An 18,723-nucleotide genomic window follows, 5' to 3' on the forward strand; every position below is an offset into this window, starting at 1 on the left:
GAAGACAGAATAGTTTAATGTAGGTTCTTACTTGATAAAAGCCATAAGAGCTACTGGGAGCCAGACACAGCTCTAGGGAATTGCAGAGGGCCAGCAGAATAGGAGACCTGAACTTTGGAGCATGGTGAGCTCCATGTCTGGCCCAGAGAGCAAAGGGGAGGGGGCCAGGGATGGAGGTGATGCATGCTTGGGTAGAAAAGTCACTCTGACCCCTGGGCAGCTGGTAGGCAGAGCCAGTGGCTGGAGGTGATGCTGTTGATGCTGCTTCTCATTGAATGAGGCCCTGAGGGAGGCAGTCAGGTCTGTGTTCACAGTGATACTTCTCTGGTTCCCACAGACACACCCGGGACTGTCCATATTGTAGGAGAATGGCTCCTTACCTGAGCCAGGGTTCCTCTTCACTGCTGTGCCCTGGGAACCTCTATTTGAAATTGTGAGATGAAAGGTTTCTTGGAGACAGAACTGGGCTGCAGGGGTGGGTGGGGAGTGAGCAGGGGGCTCTACTACGTGTGGGCTTTCTTCCTGGTGCTGCCCTCAAAGAGCAGTAACCGGGAGAGGTCTCCAGGGAACATCAGGTGTTCCTGCCTGTCAGGGCCACGAGGCTCCAGGTGTTTATGTCCCACACAGAATCCCTGCTGCTTTCCCAGGCCATTAGCAGGGGGCTGCATGGGAAGTGGAGCAGCTGGGACAGGAGCCAGTGCAATATGGGATGTCGCAGGCAGTGGCTTTACCTGCACCACCACAATGCTGGCCCCCATGGATTCTCCACTTTTGACTGCTCCGTTGACTGGTTCTGTTCTTCTCCCACAAAGTGCTGTGTGTTTGTGGGAATTCAAGTCCCTCAAAAACCATGCTACTTGTAGGAATCAACTTATTTAATGAGAAGACTCACTGTGGAGCCTCTGAGCCAGAAAATATAAATTACACGTTTGTACGTGTAAAACTTCCAAGATGCATTTATGGCATTTGCCTTCAGCTTGGGGCTTCTTTCTCTCTGCTCTCTGCTGGCTGATCAGAGCCCTGTCTCCTATTCTTCACCTAGCACTAATGTGCGTTCTCCATGGTCGTCAAGTTGGGTAACTGTGGTTGAGTGCCTTCTATTTTCTACAGTAATGGGTTTAAGGGTAAATTAGTTTAGCTGTGTATGTGCCCTCAAACAGTCTTGTTGGTTGGGGGCAAGATGCTGAGTCAGGATACAGGTACCTAATGCCCTGTCCGTGGTGCTGAAGGACAGAGGCCCTTTGAGTTCAGGGTTCTCCTCTAGCTCTCTCTGTCGTTCTCCAAGTCTCGTGGACCAGTTGCAAGATGGAGAACCTCATGCAGGAGGGTGAGGCCATTTACAGGAAGGGGAAATGTGTGATGATTAGCCCGAGAGGGCAGGAGCGGCTAGTAGGGCAGAGACCACAGACGGGTTGGCTGGTCCAGACCTTGGCTCAGCACTCGTCAGCTGTGTGGCTGTTACTAAGCCCTGCAACCTCTGCTTTCCTCGTCTATAATTCCGCTAATACTGGTCTAATAGTTCCCATCTCAGAGGGTTGCTGCCAGGGTTAAGTGAGCTAATGGAGATAGATGACTTATATTTGTAAAAAAGTGCTCATAAATGTTAAGTGCAAATATAATTACCATGACACCAGCATAGCACTTCATTATTCTGCACCAAATGATGTCTTCTGGGTTCTCAGCATGAATGAGGTCTTACCCCCAGAGGCAGCCGGCAGCTGTGAAATGTCAGAGCTCTCCTGAGGATTTCTGGGACTCTCCAGGCCTCAGGAAACTGGTGGAGTGTTGTTAAAATGGACAGGCATAGAGGTCCTTTCCTGTCTTAGGTTCATCAGAAATAATTCACAGAGCACCTAAGAAAACAGTGCAGGTAATGTCAGGCATCATCTGCCAGGATTCTTGCTCTTGCCTTGAAACTGAACTTCTGGGGAGGGAGCTGTGCTGGTCCTACAGGCTGCTGACTGTGGGACCAGGAGCAGGTGCGTATCTATCCATGTGGCTGGAGCAGGACTCGAGCTCATGTTTTCTGACATTTGACTCTGCTGGTCTGTGCTGAGGAATGTCTCAAACTTGAGCCAACATCCGGCTCTCCTGGAGGACTTGTCAGACCAGCTCTGGATCCCGTTCCCAGAGTTCTTATTCAGTAGTTCTGGGACAGGGCCAAGGAGCCTGCTTTTCCGATAAGGCCCCAGGTGTTGCTGATGCTGCTGGCCCGGGAGCCACTCTTTGGGGGACCACTGCCCAGAGTGCTCTAAACTTAGGGGACGATGGTGTCTCCTGCCAGATGGGTGAAGAATGATGCCAGAATCGCACCTCTGGCAATAAAGCAATGTACTTGCCAACTTTTAGAAGTGACCCCTGACCCAAAGGAGCAAGAGAAACTTCTGTGCCCTCACTTCTCTGCATCCTGCCTGGGAGCCAACAGTCTGGTCCCTGGGCTCTGGATGTCGGCCAGTGTGGATGTCGGCCAGCGGGTGTGTGTGGGGGGTCATTTCCTGCTAGATGATTCCCTCCCATGGGGCACCAAATGAGACCAGTAGGGGAGAGGGAGGCAGGACCGGCAGAGAGGGCAGAGCGGGGACTTGGAGTGAAGCCTGAATTTCGAGTCACAGCTGCCCACATGGACCTGGGGCCCAGAGCCTTAGCTGTCTTCTGCAGTGAGCATCACACATTCTGTCTAGTGTTGTGCTTTAAACACCCCGAGAGTGGATGTCCTTTGGGCAGGTGATGGAGAGAGGCTTGGCTGGCCTACTGGAAGTAACAGTGCCTGAACTTGTTCCTGGATTTCTCTCTACACAGAGCCCCTTGGCCCAGAGGTCCTGGTGCTCCTTTCCTCAGCCTCTTTCCTGGCGATGAGGCCGAGGCACAGGCCGGGAAGTGGCTCTGTCTTTCCCCGCCGCCGTAACAAACTGCCTTGGACTGAGTCAGTGCCAGCAGCAGAGAACCACCGCTCCCATTGTGGAGGCCAGGAAGTTCACGACCAAGGCAGCAGCAGATGAGTGCCTGGCCGCTGCCCCTCCTTCACAGACAGCGCCATGGCCGACAAGTTCCCTGGAGCCCTTCTCACCAGGGCACAAATCCTGTCTGTGTAGGCTCTACCCTCACTAGTTGTTACGGCCCCAGCTCTCCATACTGTCAATGGGATCAGACTTCAGCATTCAGATCAGGCCAGGAAGCAAGCTGGCCTGCACAGCTAAGTTGCGACAGGCTCCACGCGACCCAGAGCTGCTCGCTCGAACGAGCGCTTCTCTCTGCCACTCTCTCTTCTATCCCGTCCTTCTTCCTAGCTCCCCCGCCTTTTTTCCTTTGTACTTTATTGTGGCTCCTCACCTCCCTGATACTCCCAAAACAGTCTTCCTGCACCTGCCGCTGCCGGGGTTGGGGTGGCCTCCTGTCTTCTCTGTACTCGTTTGCCTGAACATGGACACGGAGAGCAGTCTTAGATCCTTGACTGTCACTGCAATACTGTTTTACTATTTCCCAGCCTACGCCTCTGTCTGCCTTCACTGGGGAGCTCTGTGAAGCTATACGTGGTGAAACTTAGGCTCAGAGAGGCCAAGGGACTTCCTGATGGATGTGAACGGCTTTGTCTTTTCAAAGTCACTGAGTCCAGCTGGAGAATTTGGGGTAGTGGTGACTAAGTGTGAAGATTGGGTGATGTGAAGACGTGAAATGCCTGGGTCAGATCGATTTTCCTAACAGGGATGCGTCCGGCGAGCTGTGTGGGTCTCACAAGTGCTTGAGGGTGAACATCTCCCAGAACGTGTGTGTGCAGTATTAGTTACCCACACCGCGTAAAATAAACTATAAAAAGAGGCAAGACATTTTGTGACTCATCTTGTTAGGCCTCCAGGCAGACTGTCAGAATCCCAGACAAGGGGGCCACAGCCCCAGCATAAAGCAGAAGTGGCTGCCTGTGTCACACTGGCCAACTTAGCCCAAGTGGCCCATTGTCCCTGTCCTGGGGAAGCACTGGTCCTGCAGCTGGGCTGCTGTGCCAGCTGAGAGCCAGTGCTCCTCTGGGCACTTCACCATCCTGGCTAGAGTCATTAGTACCTGAGGGAGGATTCGAAACTGCTGCTTGCTGGCTTGAGAGCCCGTTCTTTCCACCATGCCCTGCTCTTCACTTTGCTTCTCGAGACTACACATCCCCCAGACCCACTTCACAGCACCAGAGCCCCTGCTTCTTTCCTCCTGAGCCCACGACCTCTAGAGCACACCTGAGGGCCCTGCGCTAAGCCAGGCACAGGTGATGTGCAGGTGTTAAGTCTCACTTCTCACGTCATGGAGCTCTGACTTGCAGGTGAGCCTGACCACACAGGTATCTGTTGTGCATCTCCCAGAAAGAACTGGCAAGGCTAGGAAAATGATGAAGGTTCCAGAACTCTCCAGAGTTCTCTCTGGCTTTGTCTCTTATCTCCCTGGCTTCTTTTAGGGACATCTCTGAGAGCAACTACTCCCCAGCTTTATTCCTGAGGCAAGAGCCCATCACAACATCCCTTCCCCCCTTTCAGCCACAGGGCTTGTGAACTGTATGAGCAGACTGGCCACCCAGGCAACCACCATCCCCTAGGCTGAGTAGCCAACGTCCTGAGCGGGCTCTGCCCTGACTGGCCCCAGCAGACCCAATCCTGGAGGGCAGCAGCGACTGGGCCACTTCCTCCAGGAATTCTCATTCCTTTGTGACATTTCCCCTTTGGAAAAATCTCACGTTGAGCCCCAGGATTGGAAGGGACATGCAGGTAAGACGGCTGGCGTCTTGCCCCCAGAAAATACACAGGCCCTTTGCTCCGGTCGGTGTCAGAGTGTGTAGCCTGAGCCTGCTCCTGGCCTCTGGCCTTCCGGTTTGCTATAGATCTTCTGAGTCCCATGAGATAGTTAAAGAAGCTCCAGTTTCCAGGACACGGTGCTGGTTGAGGCCAAGGGGGAGGTGGTTCCCTGGACATGGAGAGCAGTGGTACTGGCCAGGCTACCTTGCTGGGTCACATCTCCTCTGGTGAGTCCGCCTGTATACACTTAAAAGCTTATGAAGCTAATGGAAGCTGGGAAAGGCATCTTCTCCCTGGCCCCAATGTGCTGGCCTGGTGGGATTGCATCTGATTCCTCTGTCATCCTGGGCCAGGGTAGCCAGGAGGGCAGGTGACACCAGGAGCCCAGGACCTGAAGCAGAGAGAGCGTGCTTTCATTTCCCACGCCCACCTGCTGCTGCAGTCCCCATGCATGCTGTGTGTGTGTGTGTGTGTGTGTGTGAGGTGAGATGCTGAGCCCTCCAGGTTGGCTCTGTTTCAGGGCACATGGCCAGGAAGGTGTACAGCTGGGGTGACCTCCTGTCTGTCTGATGCCAGGGCCAGAGGTGTTTGTGTTTTTCTCTTCAACATCACATTGACTTACGTTGAGGCTGTGGAAGGCCGGTGCTGGAAGATTCGGAAGCATGTGCCCATGTATGCGTGTGCTTCTTAGTTTGTAGATAAACACTAGAAGTCATGTGTGATGTGCCTTCGAGAAAACGACATCTATCTTGTGAGGTTGTTAGGAGGACCCCCTAAGGTGGTGTGGGTAGAGATGCACTCTTGCATAGTGTCTTGTCAGGTCCATGTGGAGAGTCAGCAGTTCTATGCCCAGTACCCCCGTTTGAAGGGGGAGAAAAGGACCTGGCTGGGGAAGGTGAGTGGGCAGCAGGTCTCAGGCAGGATCCTCAGATTGGAAACAAGCAGGGTCAGAGCTGGACTCGAGCTCAAAGATCCTAGAGATGCCCATTTAAAAAAAAATTAATGTTTTATTTGTACATTTGTATTTTTAAGGGAAGATTTATTTATTTAAAAGGCAGAGCTACAGAGAAATCCTCCATTGACTGGTTTGCTCCCAAATGGCCACAACAGCTGGGGCTGCGCCAGGCTGAAGCCAGGAGCCTGGAGCTCCATCCAGGTCTGCCACATGGGTGCAGGGGCCCAAGGACTTGGGCCATCTTTGTCTGCTTTCCCGGGTACATTAACAGGAAGCTGGATTGAAAATGAAGCAGTTGCGTCTCTCAATGGGCACCTATATGGGATGCTGGCATTGCAGGCTTAATCCATTGTACCATAACACCTGCCCCTGTGCACTTGTATTTGAAGAGCAGAGTAACAGAGAAAGATACACACACACATACATGCAATATTTCCCCTGCTGGTTCCCTCCCCCAAAATGCCTGTAGCAGCTGGGGCTGGGATAGACTGAAGTCGGGAGCCAAGAATTCCATCCAGTTCACCCACCGTGGTGGCAGGGACCCAGGTACTTGAGCCATCCCCTGCTGCCTCCCAGGTGCACATTAGCAGGAAGCTGGACAGAAGTGGAGTTGTGAGGACTCAAACCAAGAGACTCTGATATGGGACACGAGCATCCCAAGTGGGCACTTGAGCCGCTGCACCCAATGCCTGCCCAACTCACCTGTTGGGAAATGCACAGCCTCTGCAGGAAGGGGTGTGAAGGAGAAAGGGGCTATGATCCCAGTGCAGGTGCCCCGACAGCAGCCCCACGTGTGTGCTCGTCACGTGTGTCTGTGCTCAGCTCTCTAGAATGAAGCCCATCCCAACCACAGAAACAAAGAATAAACTCCTGCTCTAGCCTAGTTCTCAGCCGGAGAGGTTTATAGCCTCCTAAGGGAGAGTCGGAGACGGCTGGAGACGTTTCTGGTTGTCCCGGCTGGAGGATGCTACGTGCTTTGAGGGCCACTGCAGTGCACAGGGCCCCTGACAGAGATTCTTGCTGCACCTGTGGTGCCAAGGCTCAGAGCCTGCTCCAGCCCGGTCCTCTCCCAGCCACGTGTAGCCCAGGGCCGAGGAGGGCTCCAGGGAGGAGCGGGTGGGGACCAGAGAGCATGTGACACTTAGTGCAGACTGACCACCTGGGGACCTCCTCAACGTTCGGCCCCTGGTGTAGAGGTCGCACATGGGGCCTGGGAAGCTGCATTTCCTGCCTCCTCTGTGGTTCCCAGGCCACAGGTGTCCCCTTTGGAGCAGCACAGCCTTGGCCACAGCTTCCTGCCCCGCGTCCTTCCCCTCCCCTGCCATGCCACAGCGCCATCTTTACTCATTACTCACGGCTCTTTCTCTCCCTCCAGGGTTCCCTGGGCCTGCCTGGACCCCCTGGAAGAGATGGCAGCAAAGGCATGAGAGTGAGTTTGTTCCCGTAGCCCCAGGCCACGAGCAGCACTGCTAGGGCCCTTGGTCAGAGCCTCAGGTGACCGTTGCCAGGGCCAGGCCTGGGCTGGAGCTCCTCTGTACCAGGATCTTTCTGGGCCCCTGGAGCTCAGCCCAGCTGTTGTAACCGCAGCAGCACAGCTGTTGCACCTGGGCATCTCCTGAGTGTCCTGGGAAGCTGATTTCTCGTTTGATTGACAGGCAGTCTGCACAGGTGGTTTAGCCCCAGTGCCTGGATTTGGAACCTGCCCCTCTGGGGCGAGGCATTCGCTAAGTCCCTAGTTCATAGCTACAGGTGTTGGATGAGACCCCGGCAGTGCCCCATCCCCTGAACAGCTGGCCAGCCTCCTCCCTCTGACTGGAGCATGCTCCATAGACACGTGTAAAGGGAGCTCAGTTCCAGTCCCTCTGCCTGTGCATCCCCAGGCTCCGGGCTCACTCAGCCCAGGGGGCCCAATCCTCCCCCACGTAGTGTCCTCCGGACCCCAGTGCTGAGCTTCCCGCCGTGCTCTGGGCAAGTTGTTTTGTCGCCTCCTGGTGGCTGGAGGCGGGAGTGAGAGTTGAGCTAACCGCTCGGTGAGGATTGTTCCTGTGCTTGCACAAGGAGCAGCCGAGGGGAGCCCCACAAAGGGGACCCCCTTCCTGTGCTGGGTGCTCAGCTGCAGGGGTCCGGTGCCCAGGCGGTCTTGGGCTGCTCTGGTGCCCCTTGGCCTTTGTTCTGCTGGCTCTGACCTTGTGCTGTTTTGTGTGCACAGGGGTTGCCGGGAGAGCTGGGGGAGCCGGGCCTGCCTGGAGAAGTGGGCGTGCGGGTAAGTGCTGTTCTGTGCTGCTCTGTTGATGCTTCCAAGACAAGTCCCAGCATGCACCTGTGCTGTGCACATACAGCCACATACGTGTGATTTCCCCTAAATCCATACAAAAGTGCATCGTGTCATACTTGGCTACTTCTTCACATGATGACAGATGGTCGTACATCAATACGGGAAAGCCCCCTCTATTCTTTAATCGACACCTCATGTTCTGCGATAGGGATGCACTGTAATTTGTGTGGCCTCCATCTTACTCATGGTCCTGAGGATGGTTTCTAATTTCATTTGTTTTTCCCTAAAATCAGCAAAGCAATAAATGTGTGCCTGTGTGTGTGCACATGTGTGCATGTGTGTGCGCGTGTTTTTCTCCTTCCACCCTGTATTTTCACTGCAGTAGGATGGGCCCAGCAGTTAGGATAGTGTTGGCTGAGGAAATGCACGTTTCTATTTTAGTGGAAGTTACTAGATGATTCCAGGTCAGTTGTCCCAAGACTGCAGCAGTTGGTGTCCTGGGTAACAGAGGAGCCTCAGTTCTCACCCCGGCTGCACCGGCCCCATGACAGCACGAGTGACAAGCTGCAGGAATTGGTTGCCTGGTTTCAGAAGCCACGAACGTAGCCAGGCCCAATCATGGGAGGGCGAGGGAGATGGGCTACGGGGAGCAGGGCTTGTTGCCGTTGGTCTTGTGGTGGCCCAGGCACACACACTGAAGCTCTATGGGTCTGGGTGTGGCCACGGCTCCACTGGGCAGCAAGTGGCGGGCACTTTCAATGGCACAGGGCGGCAGAGGCCGAGGGATGTTAGGTGGGGAGACGCGGGCGGGCAGCCTGGGCAGAGAAGCAGTGCTCTCACCAGCAGATGTGGCACTGTCGGTGGCCTCTCAGCTGTTACCCTTTTCTGCATCCCAACCTTTCTCTTTGTGAACACCCTGCAGGGACCCCCAGGACCACCTGGACTGCCCGGGCTTCTCGGACACGTTGGAGCTCCTGTAAGTTAAGGCACTCGTGTGGGAAGGGCTGTGGCCCGTGCTGCAGGGTCGGCAGCGGCTTTGTGTCTGATCTCTACCCGCCTCCGTGCCACGAGCCCCTGTTTGTCATTTACTGATGCCAGCGAAGTGCTGGTCTTGTCTCTCAGACTGGAAGTTCTCCAGTGCTGTTGTACCTAACAGTCAGGTGGGGAAGGGGTCTGAGTGCACATTCCTGGGAGCCCATTCCAGATAAGAAGCAAGGGGGAGCCCAGGGGTCTGCATGTGCACCAGGACCCCAGTTCCAAAGAAACCAGCCTTTGTCTCCTGTCTCCTGGAGAGTGTTGCACCCGCAGTCCCTGGGGCAGTGCCGGACGTGTAGTAGATATCTGTTGTGTCCGGTGGATACAGGTTCCTTGGAAGACATGGATGTGGAGTGTAAGGAGCAGGCTGGCTTCTCGAACATGTCTTGTTCTTGATTCTCGTTCAGAAAGATATGAGGTTATTTCCCAGGGAAAGAAGTGAGCATGAGAGGTCATTTTCAAGCTGAACAGCCTCGGGGGCCATTTAGGACCTCTGATCTCATTGTGTGAGGTGAGAAATCTGGATGGACTTGAGCCATGGGGAGCGTCCACTCATCCACAGGCCTGGGAGCTGTTTAGGAAAAGTCGCAGCTTCAGCTCTGTCGTCTCCTCTGGTCCGAAGACATGGGCGTTCTTCCTGGAGCCAACCTGGAGGTCTGGGTAGAACTGTCACCTCTGACACCTGTATCAAAGGAATGTCCATCAGCCCCCTCCCCACCAGAGGAGGGCAGGGAGGTGACCACCCGGGGAAGTTAGTAGCAGAGATGAGCCCGGGAGCAGCCATCTTCCCTCAGTGTGTGCTGGTGCGGTCTCCTTGGGCAGTGCTGTGCCCCTGGCCACAGCCAGGGCGTGTACTCATCCCAAGCTATTCTGTGCGTGGTTGCAGTAGCCTCGGGCAAAACTGCTGCAAGATACCTGTGCCAGCCGCATGCTGGGCACAGTGGGTCATCTGTTGTTTGTTCATTGAGCAAATGTGTCTTACATTTTGCCCACCCAAGTGGCAGGCGCTGCTCTGGGCTCTTGGAGGTAGCTTGAAGGATCTGACCCTCAGCTTGTGGGAGGCAGGAAATGGAGGGCTGAGCAGCATCAGAGAAGGGGGCGGGGATGGACAGCAGCTCGGGTTGGAGAGATGGTGTTTACACTGTGGACTCAGAGCCGCCGCGGTCTCAGCCGGCATCTCCACCAAGACACGCACAGAGGGGCAGGAGTTCCCAGCCTGGATTTGGGAGCTGACCTAGAGGAAGGTGAGGAGGGCGCAGGGAGGGGCAGGGGCCCACCCTCCCTCTAGGAGGAGGTGGGAGAGGTGGCTTACGGGGGCCAGAGCCCCGGTCAACATCGGGGCCCTTTCCTAGAGACCCCGGTCATGATGGCGTCTGGACACCCCAGCCCTTAGCCTGGCAGGTGCCGGTGTTCCTCACCCAGGCCCCAGAGAGGACCCCAGTGATGGTGTGGCTTCAGTTAGGTAACTGGGCGGCCGGTACAAACTATGTCCGCCCCTGCAGCCGGGCCTCTGATGGGAATGCCGTGTCACTTTGTCTCCCACCTGGGCCACTGATGGAAATGCCGTGTTACTCTTTGTCTCCCACCTGGGCCACTGATGGGAATGCCATGCCACTCTTCTTTGTCTCCCACCAGGGTCTCCAAGGAGAACGAGGGGAAAAAGGAACACCAGGAGAAAAGGTATTTGCAGTCTCCACCTGGGAGCCTTTGAGAACGTGGGGCCTGGCCCCTTGCACGGGCTCGTGTATACGCGTGTGGGTGTTTGTGTGAATGTGCACACGTGTGCACGTGTGGCTTGGGCGAGGGCAGATGCAGAAAGCGTGTTCATCTCCCTCTGTAAACGTCAGCCATGTGAGGGAGGCCATGGTCTCTGCACCTGCAGGTGCACGGTCCTCCCCCCCAGGGCTGGGGAGGTTGGAGGACGGCCCTGGGTGGGGACGGCAAAGGTTCTGGTTGCTGCCACAGACTCACGTCTTACAGTCAGGTTCTGGAATTTCTCTGATCCTCATTGACCCTGAGTTTCAAACAAATGGGGCAGTGAATGGTGACAGCGGTGGCACTGGTGACCTACATTTGGGCATCAGCTCAGACTCTCATCCGGGGCACATCTATCTGACAAGGTCTTAAGTGAGCTGCACCTTCAGAACCTGGGTACTTGGTTGTACAAATTTTAAGTCAGATTCATTGACCGGCACCATGGCTCACTAGGCTAATCCTCCGCCTGCGGCACCGGCACCCTGGGTTCTAGTCCTGGTTGGGGTGCTGGATCCTGTCCCGGTTGCCCCTCTTCCAGGCCAGCTCTCTGCTGTGGCCCAGGAGTGCAGTGGAGGATGGCCCAAGTGCTTGGGCCCTGCACCCACATGGGGGACCTGGAGAAAGCACCTGGCTCCTGGCTTCAGATCAGCAATGCACCGGCCGTAGCGGCCACTTGGGGGCTGAACCAACGGAAAAAGGAAGACCTTTCTTTCTGTCTCTCTCTCACTGTCTAACTCTGTCAAAAAAAAAAAAAAAAGATTCATGCATGTGCGCTGATGCCAGAGGCTGCTCAGGGTCCAGGAGGGGTAGGAATCCCACCCCCCAAAACTGCACCTGGACTCCACGCTCAGTCATCTCCTCCCAGGACCGTTGGTTGAGTTCCTGAGGTCTGAGGCCGAGTATCCCACAATCCCCCTGCCCTGAGCCCAGCACAGACACCTCAGAGTTGGCCCTGGCCTCTCTTCCACAGTCTGTGTTCCCCTAGTTTTTTTTTTTTTAATGCTTATTTATATTATTAGAGATAGAGATAGAGATAGAGATAGATCCTCCATCTGCTGGTTCACTCCCCAGATGGCTGCAATGTCCAAGGCTGAGCCAGGCCAAATCCGGGAGATTTATCTGGGTCTCCCATGTGGATACAGGGGCCCAGACACTTGGGCCATCCTCTGCTGCTTTCCCAGGCCATCATCAGGGAGCTGGATTAGAAGTGGTACAGCCGGGACTTGAACTGGCGCCCACAGGGAATACCGCTGTCTCAGGCTGTGGCTTTACCTGCTGGGTCACAATGTTGGGCTCTCTCCTGGTATTATAAGGATGTTTCCTTTCGAAGCCATTTCCTTTATTTCAACATATTTGTAAAGTCTGGACAAGAGCCCATCGTCCGGCATCCTGATACACCTGCGACGAGCATGGGGCAGGTTTTCTGTTGGAGTCGCCGCCGGGGGCCCGATAGTTTTCACATACTGACTCCCCCCGGGGCACGTGCAGTTCTGTGTGCTGTTGGCGGTCCTGTCTGCAGGGTCTGCTCTGTGCTGCTGCACAGTCGTGACAACATGTGTTGACTGCTCTGTGTTCCCCTGTGAGTAACCATAGCCTGGATCCCCATTCCCTGGGATGGATAATGCAGGGTTCCTGCCAGGTTGTTGGTTTGGTGGATATTTTGAAGCCCATAGCTTTGTTCATTCCCTTAGAATGCTTTTTGCAGGAGTCAAAACACCAGTCCACGAAACCGAGCCTGTGGCCTTGGTCAGTGGTGTAACTTGGGGGGAGGGAGGGCAGGGGCTGGTGTCCTCCCCCAGCGCTGGCTCCATGGCATTGATTGTGCTTGTTTAGTTTCAATCATTTAGACTTTAATAAGTGAAACTTTTACGCAGCACCTCCGTGCCCTTGTCGTTAGGATTTGCATCTCTCAGCCGGCGCTGCTGCTCACTAGGCTAATCCTCCGCCTGTGGCGCCAGTACCCCGGGTTCTAGTCCCATTTGGGTCACTGGATTCTGTCCAGGTTGCTCCTCTTCCAGTCCAGCTCTCTGCTGGGGCCCGGGAAGGCAGTGGAGGATGGCCCAGGTCCTTGGGCCCTGCACCCGCATGGGAGACCAGGAGGAAGCACCTGGCTCCTGGCTTCGGATCGGCACAGTGCGCCAGCCGTAGCAGCCGTTGAGGGGTGAACCAACATAAGGAAGACCTTTCTTTCTCTGTCTCTGTCTCTCTCTCTCTCTCTCATTAACTCTGCCTGTTAAAAAAAAAGGATTTGCATCTCTCCAGGCCTTGGATGGCATCCAGGTGTTTACAGTTGGTTGCTCACTGGTTGTGTCTTCTCTCTGTGGCACTCTGCCCCTTCCCTGATCAGAACAGTGGAGCATTGTGGCATGCAGCGGCGTGGGCTCACAGGCAGCTCTGGGGCTCGGGGAGCAAGGGACCAACGTGTGATCCCTGCACTGGAGCTGACCCCGCAGCAGGACTGGGCAGCAGAAGCAAGAGGGAAGTTGAGGCTCCAAGTTAAGCCCAGGCTTGTGGGGTCCATGGACTGGCCATCCCCTAAAGGCACGTTTATAAGTACAGGGCCATCCCCCAGCCTGGGGTCTGGAGCAGGCCTCCGGGCATCCAGCCTCCCCCCCCCCCCCCCCCCCCCGTGTTGAGTGCTAGTTGCTGGCCAGGCCCATGGGGACACAGGCCCCTGCCTTCAGAGCTCTAGGAGTTGACTGAGCAAGATAGGATGTGTATAAAGTCAACTCGGCAAATGGCCATGAGTGCTGAGGGGAGGGCCTGGGACATAGGCAGCCCCTGAGAGGTGTTAGTGATGTTGATAGATGAAAAATAGCTCCATCAAACCGCAAGCCCCAGGTGAGGTTAGATGGTGAAGCATAGGTGTGGAAACCAAAGGACCGTGGAGTGGACGGCTGCACCTAGGGGATCCCGACCCCCAGGAACCCTCAGAACCTTGGTGGTGGTCGGTCCCAGGTCAGATACCCATCTGGCACCTTGAGGGATGGAGCCCAGAGCCCTGGTCAGCCTTAGGAAGGTGGCTCCTCCACATTGAGGGGCCAAGGCCAAGGGGTCTCCCCTGGCCAAAGCCCAGGTTTGGCAGAGCCTATAAAAAAGGCATCTGGAAGATGCAGGCCACTAAGGGCCACGGTGCTGCTGCTCGTGGGGGCTGTGGCTGACATCAGTGGCCCAACAGCCACGTGGTCCAGCGCTGCTCTGAAGTGGGAAATGGAAATTCAAAAACAACAACAAAAAAAACCGAAACCCTCCTCGCTGGGACTCTGCTGTCCTTGCATTGCAAGATCGATGTGCCAGGCCCCAGCCCGAGCCCCTGGCCTCTGCGATCCCGGAGCCCCCCGCAAGGCGCTTTCCCGCGCCATGGTGTCTTCTGGCTCGTGAACAAACACTGCAGAAACCCTGAAAAGTTTTAAAAACTGGGTTTCAAGTGCTTATTTAAAAAAAAAAAAATGTGCCGTCCAGGAGACACAGTAGTGTAAGCGTGGTCTCTGATGCAAGAAACCTATGCAGGTCTTGCATAAGAAGTTAAATGGATTGATCCATTCACTCAAAAAGTTAAATCAATTGGTCCGGGAGCAGAAGTGGGTTGATCCGTTCATTCCTCCGTCATGAACCCACAGCCACATGCGACCCACAAGGATTTGCATGACCTTCCCCAGCTCTTGGCTCGGAGGTGCTCCTGGGCCTCGGCCTGCCCCAGAGCCTGCGCGTCTGCGTGCCTTGGTCGCTCATGTGTCCTTCACCCAGCCACCACCCTCAATGGTGAGACCCTCAGTGTCTTGAGGATGACACTCACACCTGTGTCTTCCCTGCTGGGGCAGGGCCAGTCCTCCTCGGTTGGCCCCTGGGGTGGCTCTGAGCAGCAGGGGAGAAGGAACCAAGCAAGGACGGAGATCGAAGTCAGGTCTCCGAGCTTCCACCAGCAGGTGTGTGTGTTTGGGTGTCATAGGCATCGGTATGATGGATTCAATGATGTATTGTGGATCTCGGGCTTGGATGAAGTCACGGGAGAGACAGAGTCCCGGGAGGCCACGTGTGCCCATCACATTGGCTAGGAAGTGTCCCAGAGGAAGCACTCCCTGAGGACCCCGAGCAGGACGCCATCACCACTGCAGCACTGGTCTTCAGGTTTCCTGGGTGCGGCGGCTTCAGCCCAGCTTCTGAAGTGTGGTGAGGGCAGGAGAGGGCTGAGAGCCCCAGGCCTTGAGGGGCCAGCCCTCTGCTTCCCACGCTGGGGCGGCCCCGGAGTGGCTGCGGCGTTTCCTTAGCTGCAGGACGGAGGCTCACGAGGAGGCAGAAGCGCAGTGCCCAGCACATCCCTGTCGCGCACTCCCTGCCCCACCTGGGCTCCAGGACATTCAGTCTCTGCACGTGTAGTACCTCGTTCTCCACAGCCTGTTCCCGCCCCTTTTTCAGGCAACTTCAGCCTTTTATTGTAAAATGTGTGTCCCATCAAGAAATGCTGCTTTCCTGCCAAAATTCTACATGATCAGGTCTGGTCCACACTGAGCAGGAACGGGGAGAGCTGGCCTTGCACAGCCGGGGAGACTGAGCGCATCCGTGTGTCTCCCATGCCTGAGAAGGAGAGCAAGGGCCACAAGCTCCTCCTGGCAGCCTGGCCATCCCCACCGTGGCTGGGCAGACCTGAAATGTCGCTGGAAGTGCAGGCTGAGGGCGTGTTTCCCCTGGGCTCTCTCTTCCAGTAGGCTCCCAGCCCTGGCCCCTGCAGGAGCCACTCTTGGAGAGACTCAGCAAGTGGAGGCCACCTGCAGTGAGGTCCCAGAAGGCGGTTTGAGCCTCCGAGTCTCTTCATCCTGCCGGGAGCTGCACCGTGCATGGGGCAGCCCATGAGGTGGTATGGAGCCTGCATTTAAACCGCAGCTCTGAGCTTTGCACGTGGTGGGACCCTGGCCAGTTTTTCAGTCCAGAGAGTAAAGGGATCCACAGTGTGAAGGTACCCATGAGGGTAGCATTGAGTTAATGTTTATGAAGAGCTCTAGAACAGTGTGGGCTCTCCATACAAGATGACTTCGAGAAGTTAATGGAAAATGTATTATGAAAAAAATTTGTGCCAGAATAAACTTCTGTTTATTATTTGAAAAGGCAGAGTAATGGAGAGAGAGGGAAAGAGAGAGGAGGAGAAGGAGAGGGAGAGGAAGAGGAAGGAAGATGGGGGGGGGGGGAGAGAAGCAAGGGGATGTGAGCCCATGGGCTGTGCTAGCTCTGCCTTGCCTGGGACTCCTGACTGCCTTGCTGATGCCCGGGTAGTAGGAGCTGGACTGGTGTCTCCTGGTCCTCCACTCCCCATCTGTCAGATGTGAAGCTGGGATGCTCGATGCCCTTCCAGTTCTGGTATTTGATGGGGCCGTACGAGAGCTCACTTCCTCAGGAAGCTGTCTCATGTCTCACCTCAGCAAGCAGGATATTACCCCCTTCCCCTGAGATATGTCCTCCTTGCTGCCTGGCCTCACCAGGCATGGAGCTGGGCCAGGGTCCCAGCACCGTGCAGCTGGGAGCGCTGCTGTCCCTCCATCACTGAGGCCACCCCCATGGCCCCAGGATGGGGTGTTCTCTGCAGAGAGAGGAAACTCCTTGTGGGCATTTTCCTGAAGTGGCCTCTGGAGGCAGAGTAAGGTGGCTGGAGCGTCTGTGGGCACATGGAGGTCCCCGTGTTGAGGGACCTTGAGCTACTGTGGACCCCAGTTCTCTCTGGAATAGCATTCCCCTTACAGCTGTGAGTGACGGGGCCATTGGAGGCCTGAGGCTGTCCAGGTACCCTGCCCCAGCTTAGAAACAGAGGCTTGGGGCAAGGCGGCCCTGGTCGAGTAGGGAGAGCCCAGCTGTGGAACCAGAGGAACAAGACTGTCACCCGGCTGGGACCTGAGCCAGCGCTGAGCCTCTGTGTGCCTGTGCCCTTATGGAATATTTTGGGATAGTCATACGCATCCCAGGATGTGGCTCTGAGGGTCACACAGGATGTGAGAGCAACACAGGGCTTGGCACCTACCGGGTGCCCACATGGTGTGTGACAGATGCTGGCATTTGGAGGAATGGAGGTGATGGCTTCCAGCAGAGATGGACGCCCCCAGCCGTTCCACTTCGGCCCCCAGCCCTGCCTACAAAAGCCCATCCTTAAGTCACCTTTGGGGCTGTTCTTTACAGACAGGAGAGTGGTCCATTCCATCCACTGGGGGCAGGTGCACAGGGACACTGGGGGAGGGGCTGCTGGGTGCTTGTGGGCAGCTACTCTGCAGCTGGCGCTCTGAGGTGCCCGCTGCTCGGCTGCTGTGCCTCCAGGCTGACTGGCTCTTTAGGGCGGATGGTGGTGGAGTCACTTGAGGGATCCTGAGTCCCTGGGTTTGGGCACCATGGGTTTGCAGAGCTCCGCATGGGCTGGGTGGTCAGGGTGGTACTGTCCTCACCACTTGTGATGAGCCTGGGACCCTTCTCAGATCCCAGGCTGCAGCCGTGGCTCCCATGCTGGGAGACTGGCCCTGACCTCCCTCAAGACAGAGGGCACGCTCCCTTCATGCTTGTGCCCTGAGGCCACACCACCCAGTCAGGACACACTGACTGCTCCCTTGTGTGTGCGTCTGCATGTGTCCATTGCATTGTTGAGTCAGGGGAGTTGATGCAATGCATGGGCTCATTCATTTCTGAGCCTCTTTGCCCACCAGGTCCCTTGGGGGCCACGTGACACATCTGATGCAGGTACTGCCCTGTGGGAGAGTGAAGTCGTGCCACGCACAGGGCAGAGAGGGGCTCACATGTTGGGAGAGAGGCAAGATGGGAGCTGACTGGGTTCTAGGAGAGACACTTCTGCTTGGGGATGGGGATGCTGGACACAGGGGAGTCTGCAGGAGGAGGGGGCCCTGAGTTGGGTTGTGATGGTGTTGTCTGCCCTGGGTGGTTTTCTCTTAGGGTCACTTTACCTCTGTTTCTTCACAACTCCAGACAAAGAAACAAGCAGACAAAAGGTGACCGCGGTACGGGCACAGCCTTGCTTAATAAGCAAACGTGTGGTGGCTGTGAGGGTTTAGGGTCCGTGCCAGAGGCCATGGAATTAGCGTGGGAAGGTGGGTGTCTGTGTGCATCTCCCCAGGGCACACACCCTTCCCAGCGCCCTGTGCTGCCTGCTGACCCTGGGTGAAAGGACAGAGACACCTGTGGCCAAGCCTGGACGGGTGAGGGCAGGAGTGGGCTGGTGTGGCAGAGCGGGGAGCTGGTACAGACATCCATGGATGGCCAGATGGATCCTGCAGGAGGGGGGCCCTTGAGGTCTAGGAGGTGGAGGGATGCCGAGGACTGGGTTATGGGGAGACTGCTTGGGCCACGGAGTAGGCAATGGATGGGTGCCAAGAAGGAGGAGGGGCTAGAGGCTGCAGGGGGTGGGGTGCGGGCAGGAGGAGGCTGGGTGAGGAGTGGGTTAGGAGGCTGTCACTGGAGGAGCAGGAGGGGCCCCTAGGCTGCCCTGCTTCTTGGAGGCTTGGGGTAGGGAGGGCTGCAGCTGATTTCTGGGTGTTTTCAGTCCTGGCGATGGTTGACCGGAGATCTTCCCCGTGTGTGAGGGAGAAGGGTGAGAGACAACCCCACCTCCCCCTCCCACAGTAAATGTCAGATCAGCCTCAGCATTTCAGAAATTAACGTCAAGGGCTGGCAGAAAACCAGGTGAGGTTTTCAGCTTTATGTAGAACACAAGCTCCCTCTGCTGTCAGAGACTGAGAACTGCAGCAAGTGGACTGGGAGCCCGGGTTGGTGCTGAGACAGGAAGTTCCAGGTCTTCCCTTTTTGAACAGTCTGACCCAGGGTGCTGCCCCCAGTCTCCAAGACCCGGTTTCCTTTGAAGGTTGTGGAGATGATAAGTCATACGATGGTCGTCCATTTTAAAGGTTATAGAGCTGGTTTCACACCCAGGACTTGGAAGAGAACAAGAC

The 18,723-nt window shown here is 56.0% G+C and overlaps 1 protein-coding gene across 1 annotated transcript in view; it reads left to right on the forward strand.

Moving 5' to 3' along the window:
• The window catches only part of COL22A1 (collagen type XXII alpha 1 chain), a 241,976-nt gene that overhangs the window by 58,735 nt on the left and 164,518 nt on the right, over window positions 1–18,723 (forward strand). The window contains exons 12-15 of the mRNA XM_062189414.1: window positions 7,100–7,153; window positions 7,934–7,987; window positions 8,922–8,975; window positions 10,670–10,714. Of these exons, the coding sequence (XP_062045398.1) occupies window positions 7,100–7,153; window positions 7,934–7,987; window positions 8,922–8,975; window positions 10,670–10,714 (207 nt within the window). The remainder of the gene's footprint in view (window positions 1–7,099; window positions 7,154–7,933; window positions 7,988–8,921; window positions 8,976–10,669; window positions 10,715–18,723) is intronic.

The sequence above is a fragment of the Lepus europaeus genome, chromosome 4 (assembly GCF_033115175.1).
Source record: "Lepus europaeus isolate LE1 chromosome 4, mLepTim1.pri, whole genome shotgun sequence".
Classification (NCBI taxonomy): Eukaryota; Metazoa; Chordata; class Mammalia; order Lagomorpha; family Leporidae; genus Lepus; species Lepus europaeus.